Source organism: Malania oleifera, chromosome 3 (genome assembly GCF_029873635.1).
Source record: "Malania oleifera isolate guangnan ecotype guangnan chromosome 3, ASM2987363v1, whole genome shotgun sequence".
Lineage (NCBI taxonomy): Eukaryota > Viridiplantae > Streptophyta > Magnoliopsida > Santalales > Ximeniaceae > Malania > Malania oleifera.
The window spans coordinates 79,814,374-79,824,662 of record NC_080419.1 but is presented as its reverse complement, the minus strand read 5'-3'; the positions used below and the strand labels follow the sequence as shown (position 1 = coordinate 79,824,662).

General features: G+C 32.8%; 1 protein-coding gene across 2 annotated transcripts; it reads right to left on the bottom strand.

Annotated features, from left to right (window-relative positions):
- Nucleotides 1-2,990: 2,990 nt before the first annotated feature.
- On the bottom strand, nt 2,991-9,926 carry LOC131151825 (uncharacterized). 2 transcript variants are annotated; one of them, XM_058103253.1, is made up of 3 exons: nt 9,618-9,926; nt 9,397-9,515; nt 2,991-3,429 (listed from the first exon to the last, which is right to left on the bottom strand). In XM_058103253.1, the coding sequence occupies exons 1-3, from the start codon at nt 9,773-9,775 to the stop codon at nt 3,410-3,412; spliced, it is 297 nt and encodes a 98-aa protein (XP_057959236.1). In that variant the 5' UTR covers nt 9,776-9,926; the 3' UTR covers nt 2,991-3,409. The 2 variants fall into 2 exon arrangements, with proteins under 2 accessions (XP_057959236.1, XP_057959235.1); XM_058103252.1 differs by having other exon boundaries at nt 9,374-9,515; nt 9,618-9,920.
- Between the last annotated feature and the right edge of the window lie 363 nt (nt 9,927-10,289).

The window sequence follows — 10,289 nt, the reverse complement described above, 5'->3', positions numbered from 1 at the left end:
AGATCACATAATATGTTTTTGTAGGAGATATGCATAGTATGCCTAACTTTTTTTCTACTTATGTACAATTCATATAGAGGTCATACACTGATGAGGTTATAGTCGACTTACCCACCGGTTATCACGTCGAGAATGACTTATGGGTAGCCCGAGTGTCCCTCATATGCTTTCATATTGTGGATTGGTATCTCCTTGACCAATTTCTGCGTCAGTTTGGCTTTCAGCAAGGCATTCCAAAACCCTTCTCGACATCGGGGGTACGTCTTCATGGGTACTTCCTCCATGCAGTTAATGGACGCAATCAAGGGTTGACTAATTGGATGACTTTCCATAGGATGTATGTGAATGTATGGCAGGATCGGAGAGAGCATATCATCCCAGTGGAGTTGGAGGACGGTCATTTGCGTCCAGATCGATGACCCATACTTTATGTGGTATAGGTCCATCACACGAAACTTCGTGGACAACACCATAGTGGTATATATGAGCCTCGTAAGTAGAAATTAACCCACACATTGTACTTTTGTTATGTGGATTTTATGATGTGAATGTACTAACTAAATTTTGTTCTATACTGCAGGTTGACATACTAGAGGAGGTAGATCTGATCTCTCTAGATCATGCAGTACAGGGATCGGTGAGGTCTGGATTTAGGATTTTCCATGAGGATGGACCATGGGCACATGTACCTCGACCTGACCTGCCTACACAAGGAGGTCGAGCTGCTCCAATACGAGGAGGACATGCTCCGCATGCGGATAGTGGTTCACAGAGCCACTCCGGTGAGCCGCCTATTGTACAGAGAAAGTATGTGTTTGGCTCGTCAGCACCATATGCATGTTTGATAGGAGCTGATATTGCGGAGCCGTCTAATAGCAGACCGTATGCTCAAGATGTTCCTTCATCCTACTGGCCTTCAGGTTTGAGTACCCCATGCGACTCTCTTACCGCCCCATCCACATCAAGTGTGTTGGACGACAGTCTAGATGCTAAGGACATGGATACACCAGTCATGCCACCTCGTTCCTATCCAACATCATTGTATGAGTCATCTCTCCATCTGCTTCATATGGATGATGATGCAGTACCTCAAGGTGGAGATGGTAGACCTACCAGATGATGATGAGGTAGGAGACCAGATGGAAATGACCAACAAGGAGAGGGCGAATGCAGAAGGCGGCCACCCTGACACCAAAGACCACCTGTGTGTGGCACTTAAGTAGTCATTTGTTGTATATGTACTTTACGACCTATACTGTGTTGTACATTAGTCTAATTCTTATGTTTTCATGTGTATGGTCTCATTGTATTTCTATAAAATTGGGGATGTTTATTTGTTGTTCCCTAATATGTATATGTAATTGGAACACACTACTTGCATAGTCTCAATGTATATAGTTGTGTATGAAAGTTGTGAAAATACTATTATCAATTGCTGATATTTTACAGTAATTCAATGTAGTGTGAATGAGAACAGTTGTGTATGAAAGTTGTGAAAATACTGTTTTTGACTGCTGATGAAAATTGTTTTCTTTGAACAGGTGCAAGCATGGATGGGTATACTCGATTTAATAGGAGACTGCCAAAATTTTTACAGGATTTCGATGTAGTGTGAATGTAGACAATTATGTATGAAAGTTGTGAAAATACCGTAATGCATGAATGGGTACACTCAATTTTATAAGAAGACTCTGTCAAAATTTTTGCATATACATCGCCATGGTTTTCCTAGACTAAATTTGATGCCATGAACATGAAATACGATGCAAATGAAATGATATATGGAAACACTAAATGATTTACTTAATACAAATGAGGTTAAGCTTGACTGTTATTCTTAAATTACACCGCATGTAATGGATGAACTAAGTATAAACTAGACATGCAATTTCAATTTACAAAAAAAAAAAGGTTCTTCAAAGTCTTCATAAGAAAACCATGCTCATTGAAGTCTGCTGTCTCAAGTTGAACTTCTTACTTCTTCGATGAACTCAACGAACCAAATAGAATATGCTTGCCTTCAATCTTTCAAATGAGTTACATGTCTTAAATCCTACTTGGTGGTGTCTGACTCGCATGAATCCTTTTCTACCACTGCAATAACTAGTTTATTTTTATTGATTTAAGATTGTTAAATTGTTACATTCTTCCTTTTGTGAATGCAGTGTAGATTTTTTTTAAAAAAAATAAATATTGGTAGACTTTTCTCTATCATTATTTTCTTCCCTATTTTGGCACTTTGAAATGGCAAACTTAATTTGTGCAAAGTTTGTTCACTAGATCATATATTACATTATTTCATGACAATATTTATTGAACATTATCCACTATAAACTAAAACTACACCTTCAATACATAAAAATATAATAGAATTACTCCTTTTTCAAGTTTTATAACACACTCATTGTGTTTAAAAGTGATAAAAAAATTTACAAATTAAAAATTAAAGCTATTTAAATACTCCCAATATTTTTATGTCTTAAAAGAAAACATTGAAAATCGTTCAAATCTCAAAATAATTCCTTAAAAAAAAAAATTGAATTAGTGAACATTGCATGAGCCATGCAAAAAACATTAAATGGTACACCATTTCCCCCGCGTCTTCTAATAAAATACATTGGACCGTAACATTTTTTAGGACGCATCAAAGAAAAAAATAAAGTTCCCCACCTAAACTTTTCTTAAATATTTTTATATAAAACAAAATTAAAAAAGAAAAAACTCGCAGTCATCCAAACTCTTCGCAGACAGTGGTATCATAATACTACCATCCCCACTTCCCCATTTAGCAAAACACATTACTGAAAAATCTCTCCAAGGAGAGAGGCAAACAGCCAACCATAGCACCCAAAGGTCGAAAAGAGCATTATAATAAAGCTGGAACAGACCGGAGACAAAGTGGGACTACAGGTTGGTCCCGTCGGGATTCCATTGTCATGTTTATTATTCATCTAGCTAGCCAAGTTAGTCAATGATGTACTTCAAAAAAATTGGAGGAAAAATAAACACCATTAAATTAACAAAATTCGATGGAGAGTATCCATTCCTCAACCATCTTTATCCTCTTTTCGTGAATATCTAGCTTAGACAAGGAATACAAGAATGAAAAATCCAAGTTAGTTAACAAGAAGCTTGTTTCCTACAAGACTTGCTCACCGACTGCTTTGATCTTGCTCAACCTGGAAATTTTGCACATTATCTGGAGAGAAAAGTTTTGAAAAAAAGAAATTACAATTTTAAGGATCAGTTTAACAGTTGTTTGGGAAGTTGCCAGTTTGAAAAAACTAAAAAGAAAAAACTTTGATGTTCCTCGAGCTCTTCCAGTTCCACCTACATGTAGGTCAACATTGCTCCGACATTTTGGTGAAACAGAAAAGCCATCCAACAGCAACCCATGATGAAGATACTGTCATAAAGGCATTGCGATGCCTGCAACATGGGCCATAATTCAGTTCAGAGAGATGCTAAATTCTACACCATCAGGAGACTTTCCAACATATGAAGTACAGGATAAACATTTATACCACACTGAAAGAATGGCGGCAATAGAATGTGTTGTAATCTTTCAATGAACTATCGGATCATATGAACTATAGGATCAACTAACATTTCCACAATAGGTTTTGTGCATGCTCCAAATGAATTTACAGCATAAACCCTTCCATTCCTGATTATATTCACAAATTACGCCCAGTTTAGTTACAAATTGGTCCAAAGCTTGACCAGCATGACCAATGTAAATTGCTTATATAATGAAGCAAACATAAACATTATCTTGCTATATGCGCTATGTCTGGGTTCTCACGGGAATGCAGTTCTGTAAACTATTGATCCATCCATAGAATAAACACTTCCAACAAAAATGCTCAAATTATGGGCACCACATCTAGATTTTTTTTGGATAGGTAAATACACACGCATGTGCAAACACCAGACCAACCACAAGGAGTTGAATCCCGGCCTTTCCTCGTGGAGGGCTAGGATTTCTTTTCCTTCTCAAAATACACGATCTATATTACACAGTGTGCCATTCTATGAGAAAGAGAGAGGGAAGCATGAACATCTCAAAGCCCTCATTGTTACACATGACAGAAAGCTTCTCAAAAGCCTCCTCAACTAACAAGTCAATTCTTGATCCCATCATAAACATCTCAAACGCCTCTATATGTTAAAATTACAATAAATAAGGGGTAAAATTATTAAAGCACATTAAGTTTTCTCAAGTAACGAGTCACTCCACTACTTTGACTCAATAAAAAAGACTCATTAATTTTTTACATGTTGCAACTTAGTCCACTAACTTTTATTTGGTACAAAAAGGGCTGCTGGATATCCAAGTTACTAAGTTAAACCATAATTGTGTCCAACTCCTATTAACTATTAATTCAAAAAGTAACCAAAGTTTTTCTTTTTGCAATAGAAGGATTGTGAAGAAGTTGTGCATACTTCATCTTATTATATAAGTAGAAGTTCAACATTGCATTCATAACCTAGCTAACTGCTTAAAATAGACTTGTGGATCGTTTGGAATCACTTATGGAGAAGTATTTTTTTTTTAATTAGTGCTGATAATAAGTGTTGATCTGAAAAAGTAAAGTTATAAGTGGCATTTGGTTGTATCTAAAATAAGCATTGATTATAAGTTTTGATGAAAAAAGTGGCATTTGGATACCCAATTTAATGTAAGTACTCTGTGAATTTATATTTTCTATAATATAACAAGAATTAATATAATATAATATATAAAAAATAATAATAATTTATTTTTTAAATAATAGTTTTAGTTTAAATTATAAGTATTTTTAATTAACAATTTAATTAATATTTTATTTTAATTAACAAATTAAGTAACATATAAATATTCTCTATTAAGTAAAACAACATATAGTTATTCTTTTAATTAATAATAATATTGTTATTAGTGTATATTTATAACAAACAATTATCATATTAATTTATATTAATTATTATATTATTAATTAAATTAACATTTTAATTTAATTTTAAATAATGCGTGATAAAATAATAAATGATTATTTTGCAAACAATATTTTTAGTTTAAATTATTAATATTTTATAGTTAACAGTTTAATTAGTATTTTATTATAACTAAAAATTTAATTAACATATTAATGTTTTCTATTAAGTAAAAAAACTACATAAGATTATTATATAAGTAATAGTAAAATTATAAAAGTGTATATTTATAACATTCAATTATCATATTAATTTATATTAAATATAATATTGTTAATTAAATTCATATTTAATTTAATAATAATTTAAAGTAATATGCCTTCTTCAGACTTTAAGTTGCACCTGCAAGTATGGATTTCAATCCAATCCTAACCATCCAATATCCCTGATGTACAGCATGAATGAATCTTAGGGACATTTCATCTTCCTCTACAAAGAGATTTTATGCAGTAGTAGTAAAACCCATTCTCCCACGCCTGTAGCAGCAACGATGACTCATGAAGGAAGAGCAGCATCAACGGCTCGGAAAGGGGAGGCGATGGGGGGTGGCAGAGTTCACAGAGTTCTACGATCGAGATCCAAAAGGAGAAGGTTTGAGTGCTGTTCTATGAGAACTGACCGGATCAGTTGCAGAGCACCACCGAAACACCGTAGAGTAGAACACCCGTCAACAATGAAAGAGTAAGAGCTTGGGGAAGGTGCGGAAGGGTGGGAGGAAGAGATATGGCAAGAGGGAGCTGTGCAGAAAGGGGCACAAGAGGAGGGAAATTTTTATAAATTTACAAAAATTGCCTTTAAACTCATCATAATTACAACATTGCCACCGCCTCTCTGCCCACTCATAATTGGGCAAAAAGCAAGCTTGAAATGCTTCCCAAATTTCACTTTAAAATCACTTAAAAATAGTTGTACAGTACCACTTTTTGCAATAAACACTAATTGTAATGCAACCAAACACCACTTTTTTTTTTATGAAAACACTTAAAAAAGTGATAAGTGCTATAAGTACTTATTTTTTAAGAGCTTCCAAACAGGGGCTTAAAACTCTTGACAGGCTGTTCATATCAGGTAAAGATCAATGAGCTGACTACTAGGTGACTGCTGTTTTTAAGGTTCCTAGATCTTTTTCTTGCTGGGATAAGGAGATTCATTTGCTTCCATGCTTGGGTTACAATTCCACTGCTGCCCTTTGCAAACTAAATTGGGCTGCCTCTATATACCATGTTTGGAAGGCTAGGAATGTAGTGATAACTGAAAACTCTACTTTTGACCCCGAAAATCTGTTGCATTGTATACCCTTTATGTTGGAGGTGGTGTTATGGTATTAGGAAGTTTAGTAATTTCTAGTTGGTTTGGTTTTGGTGGCCTTTCTTTTGTACTTGTTCTCCCCCTTCAGCTATGCATTCTCTTCTACCTTCTTCTAAAACAAAAGTTCTTTTAGAAAAATTAGAATTGTAAATCATACATACATACATACATACATACATAAGTATTGTCATGGATTGTGAATGGATTACATATTAATTACACAATGTTTATATCTAACAAGAATAACAGCTATTCTTTTTCAAATGCACTTTGTATGGATAAATTCAAAACATTAAGTTATTATTTATACATACATAAATACATATGTACGTACATATGTATTGTTAATGACTCTGAATGGATTGCATATAAATTACACAATTTATATCTAACAAGAAGGTCAGCTATTCTTTTTTTGAATGCACATTACAGATAAATTTAAAACATTAAGTTAAAAGAATCAAATGATCAAATTAACCAAGTTCAGAAATGAGGATTAACTTGCAAAATATTAAAACGAGGGCCTTTCAATTCAAAATGTACTCCTTTAAATATAAATAATATCAACTGATTTCAAGGAATTTTCATAAAAAACAATATATCACAAAAAGAAGAGAGTTTCCCATCTTAAAATAAGTGTTCAATCAGTGGATGTACTGGTTTCTTTTTGGATAAGAAAATTATGCTAAAAATATATATATTTTTTGTAATATAATTATTTAAATGGACATTCTTAAATGTAAATTATAATTTTCTTAGTTAAATGTAATACACACACACACATGAGATATCAAATTTAACCAAAATATTGTACAAGTTTATTGTGCAAAAGAGACAAAAACAGCTACATTTGGAAAAAAAGAGTTTAACTTTAAAGAAATATGTAAGCCATCAAAAAATTATCATCTAAAAATTTAATATTACAAAAAATGACCATTAATAATCAAGAAGGCAATAAAATTGAATCAATAGTAAAATGTGTTAAGTTGGTATATTTGGATATATATATAGCAGTTTATATAGAATAAAAATTGTGGTAGTTGTGGCATAAAAAAAATATTGAATAAAAGTTGATGGATTGTATTGTAAAAGGAGACATAGTTAACTGGGTTTTTATGATTTTAACCCTCACAATAAAGTAGCAAACCACTATGTACTAACAGTTGTCACTTGTCACTGACAATAAGTAACTCCTATCTATAAACCCCTTTAAGCAATGAATCCCTTGGCAAAAAACAACGAACACTATATTCTTCTTACCATAATCATCTCCCAAATAAAGGGTATACAATGCAACAGATTTTCGCTAATTAAAAAAAGATTGACACTTGTACCCCTGGCCTGTCTTTTTGCAAAATACTAAGGAGGCCAAAACTTCAAGGGAGGTCCATGTCTTTTTACCAAACATCAAAAAAGTTTCTAGAATTTTTGAATTATAAACTAGTTTTGCAATTTTTCACCAAATCTCAAAAGAAATCAATATCTTTTTCCCTGTGTTTAAACTAATGCATTTTCCAACAATAATGATAAAATATTTTTTAACATTTATATGGGTAATTAAATTAAAATCATAACTAAAGATATTAACGTTAAATAAACATAAAATAACTAATACTATATTTAAGTTTTTTTCCCAATAATAGAGATATGTAAAATATATAAAAAGTATCTGTTCAATTTTTTTTTATATGAAATAGAAAATAATTTGAATCATTAAAATCATCATGATGTTCTCCCTGAAAATTTGAAATATTTATTCCAGTGTTTAAAATAGATAAAAATAATTTTTTGAACTTCATACAATTTTATTTTCTATGTTTTCTATACATCTTATTGTCAAGTATTTTAAAATGTTCGCATAATTTTCTATTTTCAATCGTAACGTACCATAGGTTTACAAAATTTAGTTAAATTATTATAGAATTTATATCCAATTTTAGTATAAGAGAATAAATTGATATGCATTTAAAATCTTGTATAATTTATATGTTAGTTTTATAATGTATACTTTTAACCCATCCATAGCTCAAGTCTCTACTAATGCGTACATGTGTGTGCAAATATTTTTTATAAAATCAAAAGGAAATGAATAAACATTGTAATCTATTGATACAAGGAAAATAGATTATCGCAAGCAATTAAAATCAATATAAATAATAAAGAAAATAATGAAGGTAACATAAATATGAAGAAGTGATTTCACCAAACTACACTCAAAAAAATTTCACCAATATAAATAAACAATGAACATAAGTAAATGTCAGGTAAATATTTATGGCTGCTCTTTTTGAAAATGACAATTACACAAGACAAGAATAATACAAAACACATATGTTTCAATGTATCTAATGTCAACTAATGTGTTGCTACTTGTACCACATTTTTCACAAATGGTCACTAAACTTTAGCAGTAGCTTGAAATTGGTCACATATGCACACTGTTTCAATGTCATGTAATGTGCAACAACCATCTCTTGTGATTAGTGGAATGCTCTACTAGCCATCCTAGTCAGTCACTCCAGTCAACAATTGTGGCCCTAAAAGATGAGATAATTCATCAAAAGCATTGTGATCCTTGATTTTGCTGTACAAAAGCCTCTTCCCTAACCGTCATATGGTTGGTAGAAAGAGTAAATGAAGTGGTAAATGAGTATGGGTGAGACAAAAACTGACTAGGATGTCTAAATGGAATGCCCCGATAACATTTGCCAATAACCGGACACAATCCTTGCACATTGGATCATACTGAAAGAATGTAAAAAAATTCAATGCATAATATTTTACAAATTAACGTTCAGCAACTAATCAAAACTACAGTTAAGGTTTGGTCACCATGAAATTTACCCGATCTTAAGGCATCACTTTCATTTTATGAGAACTTCTGTTTTTTATGCAGACTGCACTTTCAGAGAAGATTTCCACATGTTATGGATGTGGGGTAGTCCAATAGCACATCAATGATATTTTGTCTTGGAAGAGTGTTTCAAGTAACCGCATTAACGACTAAATATAATGCTTTTTAATATTTTCTTTACTTGGGACACCAGATTTTCATATTGAAAAAATAACAGAGAACGCAAGCTCTAACATTATTATGATTTTCAATTTGACCTTGAGTAATCAAACTCCAGCTCTGAGACTCCACCGAAAGGAACGATCTGAGACGAGCAGAAGCAATCGCGCTGTGCAAAGGCATCATCGAGAGCATGCAGCTCAGCTCGACAGGTAATCTAACCCCCAAAAATTAAAAGTACAAATAATTAGAAATTCAAATGTCTGGCAACAAAAACACACAAAAGAAAATTGGGGGAAAAAAAAAAAAGCTATCTCACCTTGAAATCTGATACAAGCGCTTTGCAGAAGGAGGAAGGAGAGACTGAGAATTTGTTTTCAGTGAACAGGTCGCCGGGCCGATTGATTTGCTGTTGAGTTTGTGAGCGACATATGGGAAGCGAGAAAATAACCTAGAGACAGTCTGAAAAGCAGACATTGCCACCAGCTGTGTAGAAGAATTCTCTAGGGTTTATGCAGCAGTCTGCACATGGTTCAGCATTTTCTAGGGCTTTATGTGAAAGTTGCAATTCACTTATTCACAGCGGGCATGGCGATGCGAAATTAGCCAAGGCTACACCTGTTTGGTTGGCAGGTAATTAGTATGACTATGACCCACATTTCCAAATTTATTATTTTTTAAGCAATAAGCGGATGAGGAGGGAAAATTAAAAATTGAAGATACTAAAACTATTACCAAAAATAGGTTATGAAAAATGTGAATGTCATCCTATCTTCCACCATCCCCATCTTTCACCCTTTAGCTTCCATTTCAATAAATGCATTAATATCCATATTGCCCTCTAAAAAGGACATCTTGCCCTCACATTTGTAACATATATTTTTGCATGCTTGTATAAACATTACATGTTTGAATAGTCACTTGCGTGCTTAAAGTAAGTAGGGTATATAGAAAGAAGAGAAGAGATAAAGAGAAGATAGAGATATCTTAT

Coding starts and splice junctions, on each gene's coding strand:
- LOC131151825 (XM_058103252.1), bottom strand. CDS start 9,775: ATGTCTGCTTTTCAGACTGTCTCTAGGTTATTTTCTCGCTTCCCATAT. Junction 9,516..9,617: donor CGCTTGTATCAGATTTCAAG/GTGAGATAGCTT, acceptor TTTGGGGGTTAG/ATTACCTGTCGAGCTGAGCT. Junction 3,430..9,373: donor AAATTGAAAATCATAATAAT/GTTAGAGCTTGC, acceptor CCCATGTTGCAG/GCATCGCAATGCCTTTATGA.